General features: G+C 31.9%; 1 protein-coding gene across 1 annotated transcript; it reads right to left on the bottom strand.

Moving 5' to 3' along the window:
* Window positions 1-365: 365 nt before the first annotated feature.
* LOC132744021 (opioid growth factor receptor-like protein 1) lies at window positions 366-14,737 on the bottom strand. Its single transcript, XM_060732633.1, has 10 exons — window positions 14,637-14,737; window positions 13,015-13,090; window positions 12,357-12,426; window positions 11,186-11,337; window positions 9,749-10,325; window positions 9,342-9,429; window positions 9,031-9,106; window positions 7,258-7,327; window positions 6,019-6,170; window positions 366-3,512 (listed from the first exon to the last, which is right to left on the bottom strand). The coding sequence occupies exons 2-10, from the start codon at window positions 13,083-13,085 to the stop codon at window positions 3,167-3,169; spliced, it is 1,602 nt and encodes a 533-aa protein (XP_060588616.1). The 5' UTR covers window positions 13,086-13,090; window positions 14,637-14,737; the 3' UTR covers window positions 366-3,166.
* Window positions 14,738-21,175: the final 6,438 nt, after the last annotated feature.

Below are 21,175 nucleotides of genomic sequence, written 5' to 3'. Positions count from 1 at the left end.
ATACATCGGAGTATCTCACTAAAAACCAGGTTAAAGAGGAAATTTGTTTGCTTATTTTTCAGTTAGTCACTAAAACGTGTGAATTATTCATTTCATGAACAATTTTGCTTCTGCCTACATTTTTGAATGTATTGAACAGGAACCAAATTTCTATATGTCACTTTATAGTTAGCAATAATGTGATATCACTTATATCTCAATGATATATGTAAGAATTTCATCCAATAGATAAATCTAACAGATATCGTGTTGATTTTTATCTGTGAAAACTGCTCCATAGTTTTCTTACCTTGAATTATTCAAAGATTGTTAACTAAAATATAAATGCTTCATAGTTTTGTATTTTTATTTCACTAAAATAAACACAGTGAATAAACTAACAAAAAATGTTTATTTCTTTTAACTTTATAGGATAAATTATAACAGTAAAACAATACTAATTAAAGAATGGTATGTTGAAATATGAAAAATGCTTAACTTTCTTACCAAACAAAAGACTTAGGCCTATAAAAATATGATAATTTTAATAAATAAAAACAACATTTAAATCGACAGACATACATGTAAATGAATTCGCCAGTTTTATTTAAACTGCATATCAAATAAATTTTGTATTTTTCTTAAAACTTTTGACATATTTCTTTTAAAACATATAAATCTACAGTAGAGACAAAGATTCTTTAATGAATAAAAGTAAATTATTACATATTATACGTGCTAATAATCACAAATTCTGTAAGTTTGTATTTTATGATAATGTGAACGCATCCATCGTAATGATTTTAGGTAAAATCGTGAATTATAAAAACAGTAAATTGGTAACAAAATCACTTGATTGAAGCTGTTTAGTACTATTGACCTTGATATCTAAATCTCTGTGACTTTAGACTGAGTGATTATTAATCTGGTACATTGTATATTTATGTGCGACATGATTACAATTTATATTATGTGGTGGGCGTATACGGACACTTATAGTACTAAACAGCGGCGTATACGGACACTTATAGTACTAAACAGCGGCGTATACGGTCACTTTTAGTACTAAACAGCGGCGTATACGGACACTTATAGTACTAAACAGCGGCGTATACGGACACTTTTAGTACTAAACAACGGCGTATACGGACACTTATAGTACTAAACAGCGGCGTATACGGAAACTTTTAATACTAAACAGCGGCGTATACGGACACTTTTAGTACTTAACAGCTTCATTTATACTTAACATGCAAAATATACCTTACAAAGCAATTATGACATTAAGTAATACTTTTGCATGCATATGAAACAAACATGCAAGCTTAAATATTAAATACAGCTTATTTCATAATAATATATACGGTTTTACCCTAATGTGCCAAATAATATCACTTTTTCTTTCATGTTTATCTGATAACTTCAAGAATTTATTCCATATTAAACGTACAATTTATCAAACCATGCTTTACTTTTTTTAAATGTTTAAAGAAATCATTTTTCTTCATTGTTCTTCAAGTAATTTTATATGATTATTATCATTAAACTAATAATAAAACAATAATCCTTTAAAAATATTTATTTAAGCTAACACTTCCGGCATTCAAAAAATTTAAAAACAAGTCTTAATAAACAATGGAAATTTGTACAAGTAGAATATATTAATGATGTTTTAAATGCATAATGATATGTTGCGTATATTATGAATTTGTACATACATATTTTACAACGCCCATTGTGAAGAAAAATCAATTTATTTCAAAGCGTAATGTCATTAAAATATTGTTAAATACAATAAAGTTTAAATACAAGCAGTTTGGGGAGTATATCAAAGATTTTGCAAGCATGTATCACACGTATTTAGCAATCCAGCTGATCCAATTCTAGTAAAATTCGGTCAAATATAAGTTAACATCTATATGTTTTAATAATAACCCTATTGCATTAGGCTGGTAATATTTTGGTCTACACAAATAGCAGGTATCACAAATCTGCAGTGTTCTCCATCAGACAAAGCTTTTTAACTACGATTTAACAAATACTAGCAGTTATTCTATATCAACACATTCAACTACAGCAAAAATTTGCAAATACAACATATTGAAAATAAAATATGAAAAATTCTGTTTGTCTGAAAGCTTTAAACAATGTCACAGCCATATACAACATAAATTATTGACACTTGTCTGAGGAAAAAACGGAAAAAAAAACAACATTAAAACAAGTGTAAACGCAAAACCTTTACATTCAAATGTAATCATATTTCTATTCCAGCAATAAAATGACAAAAACGTACAACCTTTTTGTTCAGTGCAATAGTTATATAATAAATTGTCATAAATGACTTATTTTACACTTATGACCCTGGGACGGGGCCAATTTTGACCCTATGGCTATAATTTGAACAATTTTGGTAGAGTTCCACTACACAATGCTTCACGCCAAATATCTAACCTCTAGTCTTTGTCACTTTAAAGGAGAAGGTTTTTTAAGTTTTTACTATATACAATATATAAAACCTATGACCCCTGGGGCGAGGCCAATTTTGACCCCAGGGCTATTATTTGAACAACTTTGGTAGAGGACCTAAAAATGATATTATATACCAAATACCTAAGCTCTAAGCCTTGAACCTTCAAACAAGAAGATTTTTTAAGTTTGCATTTTTAAACTCCTTTTCTAGCCCCTTGACCTACTTATGCAACAGACCGGAACCATTTGTGTTACTGTGCAGTCATTGGTGTTAGAGGAGATGTTGTTTAAAGAAATTGCTGACAATGCACGCCGACGCATGAGGAGGATCATAACAGCTCACCATGAGCACGTTGTGCTTAGGTGAGCTAAAAAAGTGTTAACATCCAGTACTAAAACTCCATTTTTATCAGTTCTGACACTGGGTTGAAAATGTCTTCCTTTTTATTTGATAAGCTGGTACACTTCTTTTACGATAATGATGTATCATTTTTGTTAACACTCATCTTTTAAAATAACCAGTTTTGACAAGTGGAAAAGAGGCATTACTCAAAATATAGCTTACAGAATCATGCCCCTTGTCTAACAATTGCACCTTGTCAAGATAAACAAGTTTTCCAAGTTTCATGTTGGTAACTTTTAAAGTTTTTGCAATACAACGACAATGATGACACAGCAATCATAAAAGCTCGACTTTTTCTTAAAAAACAAACTACTAATGAAAACCACCTTCAGCTTCTATGTAGTATCTGGTAGCATTGCCATGAGACCTCAAGTTTGTATCGTAATCATTGGGCCTATGTTCATCAACATTCCAAGTTACAGTAGGCCTGTGTCCTGCTAATTTCTGATACTTTCTAAACATTTCTTGTCTCTCCTCTTCGTCTTTTATAGAAGCGATCCAGTGCATAATGCTTTGTCCATCAAGAGTTGGGAAAAGTTCATTCTCTATGCCTTCTTTAATGAGAAACTCAATCCAAGGTACCTGAAATCTTTCCAAACCTAGTTCACCTATGGATACAAGGACTCGTGTGATTCTTCGATAACTTTCTAAAGGATAACTGCAAAAAAGGCCAATATGAAAATACCTGTACATTATTTGGTCTGATCATATAAGAATGATGCCACAATAGATGGTAATACGAAAAAGTATGATGTAATTTTCTGATTTTTGTTTTTATTTTTTGAAAACTAAAGTAAAATATGAAAATTTGTACATTTCAATTCAGCTTACCCTTGCATACAGTTTCATAACAAGAGATGGTTGAACCGGGTGATGCTCCCCGAATAGGTTTTGGACACAGGAAGGTATACCTCTTGTTGTGTCAGAGTTATGTCACAGACAAAGTTCAAAGTGTAAAAACAACCCAAATATTGTGCACGACACATTGTCTCAACATGGTGATCATTTTTGTGAAATAGTTGTAAAATCCGACTTCAAATAACAAAGTTATGCGCCTGACATTATTTTGCTGCAAGGTCATGCTGTGATCTTGACCTTCAAGGTAGTGACCCAAATGTTGCATGAGACACGTCGATTCAATATGGTGATCATCTCTGTGAAATTTTTGTTAAATCCGACTTCCAGTAACAAAGTTATGGGCCGGACACGATTTTGCTGCAAGGTCATACCGTGACCTTGACCTTCAAGGTAGCGACCCAAATGTTGCGCGCGACACAATGTCTCATTGTGGTGATCATTTCTGTGAAATAGTTTTAAATCCGACTTCAAATAATGAAGTTATGTGCCGGACACAATTTTGCTGCAAGGTCATGCTGTGACCTTGACCTTCAAGGTAGCGAGCCAAATATTGCGCACGACACGCCATTTTAATATGCTGATCATTTCTGTGAAATAGTTTAAAAATCTGACTTCAAATAAGGAAGTTATGGGCCGGACACGATTTTGCTGCAAGGTCATGCTGTGACCTTGACCTTCAAGGTAGCGACTTAAATGTTGTGCATGACACGTCATCTTAATATGATGATCATTTCTGTGAAATACTTTTTAAATCCAACTTCAAATAGCGAAGTTATGGGCCGGACACGATTTTGCTGCAAGGTCATGCTGTGACCTTGACCTTCAAGGAAGCGACCCACATGTTCGCGCGACACGTCGTCTCAATATGGTGATCATTTCTGTGAAATAATTTTAAAATCCAACTTCAAATAATAAAGTTATGGGCCGGACACGAATTCGGTACGTACGTACGTACGGACAACCCGACGACTATATGCTCCCCCGAAATTTTGCGGGGAGCATAATAAACAAAGTGCAATAACTTCAAAATAAGGCAAGGCAAAGTAATGTTTCTTTTGCACTGCACATCTACTCATTGAGATCAAATCTATCTATCTTCTAAGTTTCATGTTGATATCACTTACAGTTTCAGAGTTATATCCCGTACAAATTTCAAAGTGTGAAAAATAGACAAAGGGCAATAACTCCAAAAACAAGGCAAGGCAGAGTAACGGTTTATTTTCACTGCACATCTACTCAATGAGATCTATCTATCTACAACATGTATAAAGCTTCTTGTTGATACCTTTTATGGTATCAGAATTATATCTCACACAAATTTCATAGGGTAAAAATAAACAAAGTGCAATAACTTCAAAATAAGGCAAGGCAGAGTAATGTTTCTTTTGCACTGAACATCTACTCATTGAGATCAAATCTATCTATCTTCTAAGTTTCATGTTGATATCACTTACAGTTTCAGAGTTATATCCCGTACAAATTTCAAAGTGTGAAAAATAGACAAAGGGCAATAACTCCAAAACAAGGCAAGGCAGAGTTACGGTTCATTTGCACTGCACATACTCAATGAGATCTATCTACCTACAATTTTAGTTTTTTGTTGATATCTGTTATAGCTTAAGAGTTATGCCCTGGACAGAGTTCAAAGTGTACAAATGGACAATAACTCCAAAATTAGGCAAGGCAGAGTTACAGCTCATTTGCACTGCACATCTACCCAATGAGATATATCTACTTACAAAGTTTCTTGTTGATAGCATTTGTAGTTTCAGAGTTATGTCCTGGACAAGAAAAAGGGACGGATGGACATGCCACCTTATTGGGATAAAGGACCATTTCTATTGTTATTTTCTTTTGTTTAATAGGGGGCGATTGGCCCCTTACTCTATTGTTATGGAATGAACTCTCTTCTAGTTCTCTTTTAACCTGTTTACAGTTAGATGGCACTCTAACCCTATTCGGTAGTGCAGACAGACATCCAGAGGAACAGAGGGATAAGGCGGCGACTATATGCTCTCCCTTTGGGGAGCATAAACATGTACATTGTAATGCAAATAATTGTACAGTATATTGTTATTCAGCTAACCTTTGCAAAAAATTGTAAAGGAATTGTCAGGTACAACAACCTACCTTTGCAGGTAAATGTAAAGCAATACAGCTTACTTTTGCACAAAATGCAAATCATTAACTAGCAATAGAGTTTACCTTTGCAAAATAATTGTAAAATACACTGCAAAACCTTTGTATGTAATAGAAAAGTAAATTGTAAAGTATATTGTGAAGTTTATATCATCTATATGTCTTACCTTTGCAAATAATCATATCTTTCTTTATAAGTTCGCTTCTTCCGCTTGAATTTCCCTTTGATATCATTATATAGCTCCATTCCATAAAAATCTAACAGAACATCAAATGCATCATAAACTCTAGAGCTAAGTACACTATCCTCACGTATTGCCTGTTTGGGAAAAAAAAACATAAAAAGCTGTTATATTTAAGGATGGCACTGTATTTTCAATTATGCAAACAAATAACTAGACCTATCACTGAAGGTGATTAATACCCCCACCAGCAACTTTGACTTTTTGAAAAATAAATGGTCTGGAGAAAAGTTTGAACTACTGTAAATGAAGTATCAACTGAACAAAGAATTATTTTAATCAAAAGCATTGCCAACCTGGGTCTTCATATGTACTATTTTTTTAGCTTGCTATACACCAAGTTTGATTACAATATCTCATTCCTACCTTTAGTCATTGTCCTGAAACCATTGCTCTCTATTTTTAGTAACCATGACCTTGACCTTCACCTCTGGGGTTCCAAATTCAATACCAACTAGGATCTTTACATAAGGTTACTATACACCAAGTTTGATTACAATATCTCATTCCTAACTCGAGTTATTGTCCGGAAACCATTTTTCTATTTTTAGGAAGGAAGACCTTGACCTGGACTCCACGGGGTCCAAATGCAATACCAACCGGGATCTTCAAATAAGGTTGCTATACACCAAGTTTGATTACAATATCTCATTCCTAACTCTAGTTATTGTCTGGAAACCATGATGTAGTCCAACCAAAGGACCAACCGACAAGCTGACCCCTGTATACCCCCCCCCCCTCTAAACTTTGTTTGTGGAGGTATAATGAGAGAAAAAAATTCAGACAAATTATTATATAGTATACCATAAAACATAATCATGTTAATCAAAAAGAGCCATATTCAAATGCATCATCTGTTTCCAATGTATTGTCATTTTTACTCAGCTTGCTGTGAAAAGTAGATTCTATCCATACAACCAATACAGATCCAGATCAAAAAGCACATCAATGTCTTCTGATCATGGTCTGTTCTGTTTTTTATTCAATCAGAGCATATTTTGATTTTTGTCCTAAAAGTGGTGAATGGTTTTGCCAAGATTAAAAGAAGAACAAGATAATTTAATATATTCAATGTGGTAAGGGTTAATGACATACACTTTTCTTTTATTTTTTCTGTTATGAGAATAAATAGGTATTATATACTTCTCCTACAGATATCATTACCTTAGCTTCATGATTGTGTAACACCTGTACCTCTTCGTTTACACCAACAGAGGAAGGAATTGGAAACAACCTATAATTGATCAACATAAAGATCATAATGTCAAATATCTAAGCTATGGTCATCTAAGCCTTTTTTAAACTGCCAGCATATATAATTAAGCTTTGGACACTGTAGTTTCACATATAGATACTTATTAATAAATGTTTGTCCTACTACAGATCTATATATATTTAGTGACCCCTAGTGTGGTACCGAATGTTCCTAGGCGCAGGTTTTATGTAACTTTTGTATAGTACCACAACGTGATTTATTATGCCAAATATCTATGCTCCAGGATTGCAGTATTGAATGAAATCTATACAATTTCTTTTGAGGACTACAAGGCTATACTAAATGGTAAATACACATGTATCTAAACAGAGGGCAATGAGTTTCTGAGAATTAAAGATTTTATTTCTAAAGTTCATTTTCTACTCTTGAGACATCATTAGACTGGAACAAACATTGGATACAGACACAGCGTCAGCACAGAAGCTTGAATCGCTAAAAGTTCACAATCTTGTTTAAAATGATGTTAAATATCATGACAGCAAATTAGACATTGCTATAGTTCTCTTGAGGACAAACTGTTAAACCTTGGGCAAAATCAAGGGTGTGACATTTGGAGGCTGACACTATCAGTCTCGCATATCAGACTGGATTTTCTTGTGTAGCACTGGTGCTTGGATATCATCAATGAACGTTCCTTTTAAAAGTTTTCCTTTGCCCAGTAATACAAATCAGTACACGGAGCGTGTATATGTTTCTTATAAGAAAATGTCTTAAACACTGCTTTTAAAAATTTACCGAATAATGGGGACATAATTTAGAAAAGGAAATTATTGTTAATTACTTGTGAGTTTATATTTTCAAAAGTTGTGCGGCTGTCAAAATTGCATTATAAGTTTGTATTTGTTTGTGTTTTTTCTTTTGTTTTGTTTTGGGGGAGGTGTGCACATTCAGTAAAGTGACGTAACTTCAATTTGTATTTGAAGAAGATTATCATTAAAATTTGGTTGAAAGTTCCAAAGAGTTATTTGCCTGAAATGACATTCAGAATGTCACTGCAAACACATAGTCTGAAAGAGAATTTCGCTCATTCATGTGTCTAAACGGCTGAAAATATTTCGGATAAATAACATGCATTTCCCGGTTAATGTGATTTTATCATAGAAGTTAAAACTAAGGTATAATAAAGAAGGTTGGCAAATGTAAACATTATAAAAATGTGTACATGTACGTTACATATTTAACTCTTTTCTTGGTGTTACATATAATAAGAAAATAAATGCATTTTAAGTAAAGGAGAAACGATTCAAATTCAAAAGTATCCTCTTACGGTTTTAATATTATAAAGTGTCTTTTTTAAAAAGCAGCTTACCTCATGCTTATTTTCATGAAAATTGTAAAAATGTCAAAGTAAAATATTCCAAAGTAAAATATTGTTAAGTGAGCAAAGAAACACATTGCAAACAGCATTTACAATCACGTAGATTATAAAAAAGAGATCAAAGTATGTCAAAAATAGGCATGACTGCGTTAGTCACGCATTAAAAATATGGTGATAAATTTTGCAAAGTCAGTCACTAATCGCACATAACATGTAAACCATGATCTAAATCCCTCTTAAGATCTTAGAACATTTTTCTCAGGTTTTATTTTCTTTATATAATGTTTTGCCTGTTCTGAAGGCATGAAACTTTAATAATTAACACATTTACAAAGACACTTACCAGTGAATAAAGCCAGGATACATTTCGAAGAACAGATGGTCCCCTTTGCAATGTAACATAGTCTCTATGGTGTAACCTACAGCAAAAATAAAACATGAATTAAATGAATTTCTAACTAATCAATTGTCATAGCTTAAAAGAAAACAACAAATAAACTGCAATATTTCCTGTCAATAACCTTTATTATAAATTTATATTACACCAAAATTCTTTCTATTGATTAAACTATTCGCAATTTTGCAACAGATATGCAAAGATAATGTAGTAGTTACAATTATCACATGAACAGTATTATTATATATAAAGCATACCAGGATTTGGTCTCGAAAGTTTTTTATTTTGGTAAAATTTCAAGTTATCACTTGCTTCTCTTTCTTGATTATGATATTGGTATGTCTCCTGGTGAACGAAACAATAATATTCTAAAAAAATATATAAATGATGTGATATATTACAAAACCCTGTAAATCTGACAGGAACTGTATAACAGTAAGTTCAACTTACAGGGTGTAAGGTCGTGATAACTATTTACACGTAAATATAAACATTACAAACTTTGTATGTTATCTCAAAGTTTTTCCTTGAAAAAGTCTTTACAAAGAGTAACTCACCTAGATTTCATAATCATCAGCTAGAAATGAAGGAAGATGTTCAGTACGAAGACCATGTTAATAACAAATACAAAAGAAGTTCACATTACAATAATAATGAAAATTACTTTATAATTTAAAGATACTTCATCTGATCCTTTTTCATAGTCGTCTGTTACTTGTTGTTTGTTTGGCCTTTCCATACTTGGTTTAGCACCAAGCAATGGTTTTACAATTTGTAGTTTTGATGATAGACTGCTTGTCGTGGAATCAACAGATGTGTCAATGTGCGAATAAGTTGCTTTGCTTTCGCACATTTTACGCTGCAGATCATCTTTCTTTTCAGTTACAGCTTTGCCATGATTTACCTTACTAGATAAATTAGTTTCAATCGAAAGATTAGTTCTTTCAGCTTTTAAATCACCACCATTCTCGTTTCTTTCACCTTCAGATTTCCAAACAGACTGTGCCTCATTTTCATCTATATCTGAACCGACTGCCTTTCTATACAACATTTCTCGTTCCCTGTCATCTTTCACTGTTATAACCCAATGCATTAGGCATGGACCATTAAGATTTGGCAAAAGCCCTTTAATCTTTGCTTCATCAATAATAAATTCAACCCAACGAGCTTGATAGCGTTCATAACCAAGTTCGCCCAATGACTTCAAAATACGTGTTATGCGTGATAGATTGTGGCGAGACCTGTGAATAAATAATTCAGCTTTAGAAAACGTCTTACACTTCGACGATTTGTTAATCAGATTGAACAAAGATAACGTCTTTCAATAAAAAGAAAAATTTACACAATAACTACGAATCAAAATAAACTGATATAATATTAAAAAATCTTAAAAATCCATATAATCATAAATTCAAAATAAATTGTATTATAGTTTATATCTATTTTTTGATTTCTCAGAAAGAAAGTAAACAAGACAGACTGAGGGCACTTGAAAATTTGAACTGCAAATCCTCTCATGAATGCACAAAATTCCTTGAAAAGCATTGCTGTGGTTTTGCAGATAATGGATGAAAAAGTATCAAATGGCATAACTGCAAGAGGTTAATAACATGTTTTTTATATATAACTTGCTCAACACTTTCTTATACTTACTACGTCTATGAAAAGGTTAAGCAGAAATTAATTTAGTCTGATGTTGCTGATAAATACTCTTGCAAAATGATATGGTACTAATATTTACTGTTGGCAATGAAGTTTCCTAATTATTTTCAGTCAAATTCAGTGATTAATAAAAAAATGTCCACCCAATCCGAAAGGTTTAATTCAGTCAAATCATTGGTACTGTTATGGCCTGAGCAATTGTGGTAAAAATCGTCTCAAAACCGTTAGAGAAGTTTTTATTGGATATACTCATTTGGTGATTTGAACAAAGATGTGTGTAAATTAACCAATTGCTATGTTCATAAATATTTTTATAATATTTTATAGCCTGATATTCTTCATATAGTCTAGGTAAGAAAAGCGAGTGATCTATACACAAGTTATCAAATCAGATTGTTATTTCAATATTCAATAATTTATCAGTTGCAATTCAGGTTACCTGTTAAGATGGTCATATCTATCTTGCCAGCCTATATCTGCTCTTGTCACAAGTCCATGCTTACTGTCTTTTAACTTCATCCCATAGAAGTCCAGCATCATCATAAAGGCCTTCAAAACTCGCCTTTGTGCCCCATCATCTTCTCTTATAAGCTGTTATAATCAAGCATATTTAATATCATATTATGGTTTTAAGACAAGTGTGCCTCACGGTTTATTCCACATTTGAGAATAACTTAGAAAATAATCAACGGCATATATTGTGTCTAGAATATAACATTAAGTGAATATAACTGTCGTAATGAACGGCTCAATTGTGCTTATGGCATAGTCGGCACTTAGTGGAAATCCTCAGCCCCACATTCCGATTTTGGCGCTACATCAAAACCACAGTAGTAAGTTGCAATTTCAGGAAATGAGGAAAGTAGAAGCTTGGTTCAAACCCCTATACCGTCCAAGTATTCCTACTGTCTTCATCACAGGTGGAAGACAAATATGATACACTCAGTTTCCATAAAAATCGAAGTTAAGCAAACCCCGGACATTTAAAATTGGTTGTGATTGAAAGCACTGTCATTAGAAGACGATTTGATTGAACTTGTAATGTGATAAGTAGCAATACCAATTTTGTAATAATAAACCAGTAGATTTATGAGATTAGCTTATTCTCAACCAAATTATTGGAACATAAGCAAATGTGTTGTTGTTTTTTTTTACCAAAAATGTAAGTGTTTATAAGTATGGTGTTGGAGCGTTTACAAAGCATTTATTGGCGGATATTTTTGGTAAATGTTGACGATTACGTAACGTAAAATAACATTATGTAGCCTATTTTTTAACAACGTGTGTAACCGCCACGTGCCATATGATTATGCCTCAATAATTTGGTTAATAATAAACTGAACTCTGAAAATATACCGGTTTATGATAACTAAATTATTATGATCGCTATTTATCGAATTACTATTTCTTAGCTCAATTAAGTCGTCATCTCATGACAGTGCTTTAAATCACAACCAATTTTCAGTTTCCGGTGTGTGCTTAACTTATTTCCATGTGTATATATTAATCTTATCATTACAGCGAGTTGTATTTTATTATTGTGCAAGGCTTGGTCATTTACATGTAATTACAAAATATCATTTCATAAATATATACCTTATACTACTTACCTTTGCTTCATGTTCAAACAGCTGCTGGGCATTAGTGTTAATGCTGTTATTATCTGGTACAGGAAATAGCCTTTACAATGTGGAAAGAAAGCAAATTTTAAAAAACAACATAGTTTTGTTTCAATATACATGTTATCTGAGTGAATATTAACAAACCCCTGAAAATAGTCAATGCATGCAAAATACAGAAAAACGTGCTCTATTAAGATTACAAACGAGTCCTAGTTAGCATGGTCTTAATTGTGAAGTCTTCTCGTATGTAGATGTTGTTACTTAGTATGAGATATTTATGTATGCACCCATTTTTGACATTTTTATCTAAATTATAAAACAAGATTTTCCTGTCTGAAAAAAGTTTCATTGAAAAAATGTCATAACGTTTGATCTGGTGGGAGCAGAATATAAATCTAAAGAAAAAAACTATCAGTGGTTTCAACAGCTGAGCAAAATAAAGAATAAACAAAATATTCGGGGCCATTAATTAGAGGTCTGCTTTCATCCCAAGAATAATGTGTTCAAGCCTTGTTGGAGTAATAACTAGTCCTCATATAACAAAAGTATTGCTTCGTTCAAAGAGACTGATTATAAATGGTTCATGCATGCTACAAACGTTCTTCACAATCAAGTTTAATAAAACAGAATATTTAAACTAATGTACCATTGAATGTAGTTTTGGTTCTTTTCAAGCATTTCATAATTCCCTTTCCACTTCAACATGTCTTCAATCATATGTCCTTCAATAGCAAATAAAAACAGCATTTTACAATTCAAATACTAGTATAAAAACATACAATATAAGTGATATCAATTATTAATATCTATCAAGGTTTAAAAACACACCAAATTCATCTCCAGATCAGGATCCCTGGCCATAGTGATCACTTGTCTCGACGGGTAAATGTTAAATGAAATATGCTTGCACCACACACTATATAGATGTTACTTTCAAAGTAACGTGTATTTAATATTTTTTAAGCAAATGTGTAGAAAAAGTACTAAAATGTGTTCTCTTTGTATGCAATTGCATAATTTTAAGGGAAGATTTATAAATAAAGAACCCATTTTAAGCAATGAATATCAGAACAGAGCCAAGCAAAAATTCAATTTTCTGACCTAATATTTGTCTTAATACATCTCTCGTACACATTAACATTAATATCACAAGTGTTTTTATAAATGTGATGCTGACAATTAAAGGACACAAACATTAACTAAGATAAATTACCAAATCAATGATATATATCTCAATGTATTTTTATTTACCAATAGCAAAACACTAAGTTTTTTTATGGTTTTATGATCATTTTAGCTTACAAATGTGCTAACTGTACTTTAACAGATAAAATATTATTTTGAGCAAACTTATCGGATGTAAAGTTACATATTTAGGATTATACTAAACAATTGCATAATGTATAACGCAAAAAAATGCAACATAATATAAATTGTACACTCCGTGAGTCTGGATAAGGTAGGGATTTATCACACACCCGTGCAGTTTTTACGACTCCGTAAAAATGGTATTGCAAGGCCGTGCATATATTTTAACGTGACGTCATTTTCGTTATATAAACATAGCGTTTAGACGCGTTAAATGTTGGCGTTATACTGTAGGCGCGATAATGAGAAAATGGATCTAATTTACTTCCAACGTTCTTTATTTTTGGTAAGCGTTATACTAAATTTATTGAACTCGTTGAATAAAATATTAATACGCCGCCAGAGGCTCGCATGATATAATTTTATTCAACTCGTTTAATAAATTCGGTATTAAACTAACACTCATGCAATATCCTTTACTTATTCCTCTTCTTATTTCTCTACTCTACAAAAACTTAACAAAACACATTATGAAGTCCTTTAAAGAAGTGGTATCATGCCCATTCAAGTGTAAATGATCACTGAATAGGTAACAAAACAGCTTGACATTTTGCCATAAATGTGTTAAATATTAAATTTTATTATAATAATGAAAATAAATCAATGTGATCAACGGGAATTTCTTTAAATATCGTTCAGAATGTATTGATTACAACAAATGTGGGGCAGGCTCTTTATAATTTATAGTAGTTTTTAGTGGATCATACATATTTTTCATTCTTAATTATTGTTCTCCCGCCATTACTGGTATAAAAGGCAATCTTTTGAATAAAATTACTAATTTTATGTCGACTTAATGAAATAATGAGCATGCATGATGTCACCAAAAGAAGCTCATTTGATCTTAAGAGTGCGAAGACAGGGTTAAAGCAAAACAAGAAATATTATTCAGTACATCACCTGGCAGTGGTCTTGACTTTATTCTATTCTTATAGAAGTCAACATTGTCCTGGTAACACTTTGCTCTTGCTCCTGTTAACTATATCAATTAAATTTAAGATTAAACATTACAATACATTTCTAACTAATACATTTCTAACTATAGCATTGAATAGAAAAAATGTGCAATCGAATAATCATACACCGGAGGTAATTTGAACAAAATCTCACCCAAAGAAAGGTTAAGCTATTTTCTGTCATTTACCTGCAGTAGGTCAGTATAGAATGCCTTAGATCTGTTTCATTCTTGAGTTACTAATCCAATATAGACACTTTGAAATGCTAACGCTCATTTATCTTCTTTTGCTAAGTACTTTTACCAAAGTCAGTTGTTATCCCAACTTCTGTATTTTTATATTCAATGCAAAGACCCTGAGAGGCAGGAAAGGTCAGATGATGTTGTGCCAAAACAATGCGACTGTCTTGACATAACAGTAAAGGGACAAATGCCAATGGCATTTAAACACTCCGCTTTAATCCCTTTACACTTCCCTGGTGGGGGCTTGGTAACTTTTGGTTATCATGAATGTTTTATAATAATAATAGAAAATCTTCTTGGGTTAATTTTAAATTGCAATATATCAATAGACAACTAAATCACCTTAAAACATTTTTATTTGACAAGTGTAAACATTTATGAAAATACAATTGGTTTTGATGGCTATTTCATTAGCCAGGTCAATAAACTTGTATATTCACCTAATCATCATACACCAATTGTATAATACTATCAAGGTAAGTTAATGTTTAATGCAACAAATGTTTGTAAACATTAACGTTGCTTGCTTTACGCATACATTTGAAAATGAAACCCTACCGCTTGTTTAACTTTGGAAAATAATTCATCTTTGTATATGCTTGCAGTCATACAAACACCTACCTTGTCGTCTTCATTACCAGCTGTACACCCGTCTTGATCAATGTCAAAATCCAGTTTTTGTAATGCGTTATTGTTTTGATTTTTCTGACATCTACTCGTTACTTGAATTTCATCTGTCGTCGTCTTTCCAAGAACACTGTCGCTAATATTTCTGTTCATTACGACCATATCTTGCCTTCTTTTTTCATCAAGTAGAGAAGCCCTCGCAGCACTAGATATTGTATGTCTTATAACACTTTTATTCAATTTTTGCGGCATTATTACTTGCATCCGATCCTGTTGCTCATCTATATGCAAATTAATTGAAAATAATTAAACATTACTGCTTGTTGTGCATTATCTTCGCACTTGTTTCAAAAGTGAATTTCGGGAGGAAGAAGTGGCGTTCTATCTTATAAAGAAAGATACGATTATTTGCAAAGGTAAGCTTTATAAGTCATTGCAATATTCTTGACAATTTCTTGGAAAAAAAACTGTATTGTAATGTACTTAAAATTACTATGACCTGCAAAGGTAACCTGTATTGCAATGACCTTACTGTTATCTGCAAATTAAACTCTAGCGTTTAGACGCGTTAAATGTTGGCGTTATACTATAGGCGCGTCAATGAGACAATGGGTCTAATTCACTTCTAACGGTCTTCATGTTTATGTGATTAATAGAATACTAAATTCATGTAAGTGTAATACTTAATTTATCTAAGTCGTTGAATAAAGAAATATTATGCTCGCCAGAGGCTCGCATGATATAATTTTATTCAACTCGTTCGATAAATTCGGTATTAAACTTACACTCGTGCAATATCCTCTACTTATTCCTCTTATTATTCCTCTACTCTACTTGTGCATAACCTTAACAAAACACATTATGAAGTCCTTTAAAGTGGTATCATGCCCATTACAGTGTAAATGATCACCAAAACAGCTTCAAATTTTGCCAAAATTGTGTGAAATATTAATTTTTATTATAATAATGAAAAGGAATCAATGTGATTAACGGAATTTCTTTTAATATCGTTCAGGATGTATCGGTTACAACAAATGTGGGGCAGGCTCTTTATAATTTAAGGTAGTTTTTTTTATTGGATCATACACATTTTTTACTATCAATTATTGTTCTCCCTCCATTACCGGTATAAAAGGCAATCTTTTGAAAAATATTACTCATTTGACTCGACTTAACGAAATAATGAGCATGCATGATCTCACCAAAAGAATGTCATTTGATCTAAAGAGTTAAAGCAAAACTGTACATCACCTGGTAGAGGTTTTAACTTTATTCTATTCTTATAGAAGTGAACATTGTCCTGGTAACACTTTGCTCTTTCTCCTGTTAACTATATCAATTAAATTTAAGATTAAACATTAAGATGGTGTTGTGCCAAAACAATGCGACTGTCTTTATACAACAGTAAAGGGACAAATGGCAATGGCAAGTAAATACTCTGCTTTGCTCCCTTTACACTTCCCTGGTGGGGGCTTGGTAACTTTTGGTATTCATGAATGTTTTATAATAATAATAAAAAATATTCTTGGGTTAATTTAAAATTGAAATATATCAAACGACAACTAAATCACCTTAAAAGGTTTTACTTGTGTAAAAATTTATCAAAATACAATTGGTTTCGATGGCTATTTCATTAGCCAGGTCAATAAACTTGTATATTCACCTCATCATCATACACCAATTGTATAATACAATCAAGGTAGGTTTATGTTCATTGCAACAATTTTTTGTAAACATTAACGTTGCAAGCTTTACGCATACATTTGAAAATAAAACCCTATCGCTTGTTTAACTTTGGAAAATAACTCATCTTTGCATATATATATGCTTGCAGTTTTACAAACACCTACCTCATCGTTTTCATTATCATCTGTACACCCATCTTGATCAATGTCAAAATCCAGTTTTTGTAATGCTCTATTGTTTTGATTTTTCTGACAACTACCCGTTACTGGAATTCCATCTGTGACCGTATTTCCAGGAACACTGTCGCTTATATTTCTGCTCATTACGACCATATCTTGCCTTCTTTTTTCATCAAGTATAGAAGCCATCGAAGCACTAGCTATTGTAGGTCTTATAACACTTTTATTCAATTTTTGCGGCATTATTACTTGCATCCGATCCTGTTGCTCATCTATATGTAAATTAATTGAAAATAATTAAACATTACTGCTTGTTGTGCATTATCTTCGCCCTTGTTTCCAAAGTGAAAGTAGTGACAAACAATACCACTTTCAAGTTAGTTTTATTAAAAGATAAGCCATGATTGCTAAGCATAATTTGACCTTACTCTTTGCGGCTCGCTATATTTTTTGTTGCTCTAAACATTTGTACACTGTTAAATGCTAATAAAGTCTAATGTCATTATCATTATCTTTGCGGCTAGCAATCATATTTTATTTAATTATCATCGATCTAAATATTATTGCTCAAACATTATTGCAGGGCAATACAAGCACAATTTTCAATCAGTATTTTCATGTCATTTAAACAACTTATTTCAACTTAGTTGACATTTTTCACTCGTAACTGACAAAAGAATGACTGTTAGAGTAATGATATGAAATAGGTAATGTGATGTCTGGAGTGTTTTGTTGTATTTGATTTCATTTCAAAATCAGTTCAAGAGATAATATATATCTAAATTAAATGTAACGGTATATGATTGCAAGAATAAATCCCTTGATAACAAATTCATAAATTATTCTTTGAAAACCTGTTCCTACAAGAAATAAATGTTTCATCAAAAAATAATTATCATTGATATATATAAAAAATCTCCATTGAAACCAATGACTTTTCTTCATTAATACGAATCATAATATTGTGACAAGTGACAGCAAGTTCATAGACCTACAAATATACATTAAGGTGATTCCGCTTTGTCAGCCATGTTTGTTTTCACTAAAGTCTGTCCAAAGTGAAAGTAGGCCAAAAATAATTGCCGTATACAGAAATAAAATAAATGCTTGTAACGTTAAAATTGCATGCCTACAGATGAGCCAGAATATTTCAAGAAAATCAAAATTGAAACAAATATATTAAGATTTTAAGAAAAGTAAAACTAATCAAGGTTTTATAAATAATGAAAATGTTATGTGCATTAATGACTGATTTTTGAAATGCTAATCACCATATTCCTATTACATCAATAACGCAATAAGGGGTAATTTTGCATATTTTGACCTCTTTTTTGTAATTAACATGGATTGAAAGCGCCGTTTGCAATGTGTTAATTGCCTTCACAATAATTAACCTTTAACTACATTCTCAATTGGTTATGAAAATTAGCAAGAATGTAGAGGCATATACAACAGGCAATACGTGAGGATAATGTACTTAGCCTTAGAGTTTATGAGGCACTTAACATTATAATATATTTTCATGGAATGAAGCTTTATAACAATGTAAAATGGAAAATCGGGAGGAAGAAGCGTTCTATCTTATAAAGATAGATACGATTATTTGAAAGATAAACTTTATAAGTCATTGCAATATTCTTTACAATTTCTTGCAAAATAAAACTAATTTACTTTAAATTACTATGACCTGCAAAGGTTACCTGTATTGCAATGTACTTACAGTTATTTGCAAAGGTAAACTCTAGCGTTTAGACGCGTTAAATGTTGGCGTTATACTATAGGGGCGTCAATGAGAAAATGGGTCTAATTCACTTCCAACGGTCTTCATGTTTGTTATGTGATTAATAGAATACTAAATTCATGTAAGTGTAATACTTAATTTATCTAAGTCGTTGAATAAAAAAATATTACGCTCGCCAGAGGCTCGCATGATATAATTTTATTCAACTCGCTCGATAAATTCGGTATTAAACTTACACTCATGCAATATCCTCTACTTATTATTCCTCTACTCTACTTGTTTAAAACCTTAACAAAACACATTATGAAGTCCTTTAAAGTGGTATCATGCTCATTCAAGTGTAAATGATTACCAAAACAGCTTGACATTTTACCATAATTGTGTTAAATATTAAATTTTATTATAATAACGAAAAGGAATCAATGTGATTAACGGAAATTTCTTTTAATATCGTTCAGAATGTATCGGTTACAACAAAAGTGGGGCAGGCTCTTTATAATTTATAGTAGTATTTTTTTATTGGATCATACACATTTTTTTCTGTCAATTATCACATAAACCGCGGCGCAGGAGTGTAATAAAGCCATTTAATAAAAACGATATTACACTAGACGATATTACACTAGCGTAATAACACTTTGACGTCAAGTCATTTGCACTATATACATAGCGTAAAAGCGCGCTAATGTTAGCGTTACACTATAGGCGCGTCAAAGAAAAATGACTCTTGTTAACAGTTTACTGTTCTTATTTTATATATGTGATAAAAAGAATATTATATTCGTGAAGATTCAATACTAAATTTATTGAACTCGTTGAATAAAACAATATTAAGCTCGCCAGAGGCTCGAATAATATTACTTTATTCAACTCGTTCAATAAATTTAGTATTAAATCTACACTCATTCAATATCCTCTATTTATTGTTCTCCATCCATTACCGGTATAAAAGGTAATCTTTTGAAAATATTACTCATATGACTCGACTTAACGAAATAATGAGCATGCATGGTGCCACCAAAAGAAGGTCATTTGATCTAAAGAGTTAAAGCAAAACAAGAAATATTACTCTGTACATCACCTGGCAGAGGTTTTGACTTTATTCTATTCTTATAGAAGTCAACATTGTCCTGGTAACACTTTGCTCTTGCTCCTGTTAACTATATCAATTAAATTTAAGATTAAACATTACAAAGATTTTTAACTAATACATTTTTTACTAAAGCATTGAATAGAAAAAATGTCCAATTGAATAATCATACACCGGAGGTAATATGAACAAAATCTCACCCCAAGAAAGGTTAAGCTATTTTCTGTCATTTACCTGGGAAGCAGTAGGTCAGTATAGAATGCCTTAGATTTGTTTCATTTATGAGTTATTAATCCAATGTAGACATTTTGAAATGCTAAACGATCATTTATCTTTTTTTGCTAAGTACTTTTAACAAAGTCAGTTGTAATCCCGAGTTATGTATTTTTATATTCAATGCAAAGACCCTGACAGACAGGAACGGTCAGATGGTGTTGTGCCAAAACAATGACTGTCTTGACATAACAGTAAAAGACAAATAACAATGGCAAGTAAATACTCTGCTTTGTTCCCTTTACTCTTCCCTGGTGGGGGTTTGGTAACTTTTGGTATTCATGAATTTTTTATGATAATAATAAAAAAAATGTTCTTGGGTTAATTTTAAATTGAAATATATCAATAGACAACTAAATCACCTTAAAAGGTTTTACTTGTGTAAACAATTATCAAAATACAATTGGTTTCGATGGCTATTTCATTAGACAGGTCAATAAACTTGTATATTTATCTAATCATCATACACTAATTGTATAATACTATCAAGGTAAGTTTATGTTCAATGCAACAAATGTTTGTTAATATTAACGTTGCAAGCTTTACGCAGCATACATTTGAAAATAAAACCCTACAGCTTGTTTTACTTTGGAAAATAACTCATCTTTGCATATGCTTGCAGTCTTAAAAACACCTACCTCGCCG

This window comes from Ruditapes philippinarum, unplaced genomic scaffold, assembly GCF_026571515.1.
Source record: "Ruditapes philippinarum isolate M1 unplaced genomic scaffold, ASM2657151v2 ctg1608_1_1_1_1, whole genome shotgun sequence".
NCBI lineage: Eukaryota > Metazoa > Mollusca > Bivalvia > Venerida > Veneridae > Ruditapes > Ruditapes philippinarum.
The sequence above is the reverse complement of the archived record's forward strand: the minus strand, read 5'-3'. Positions and strand labels throughout refer to the sequence as shown.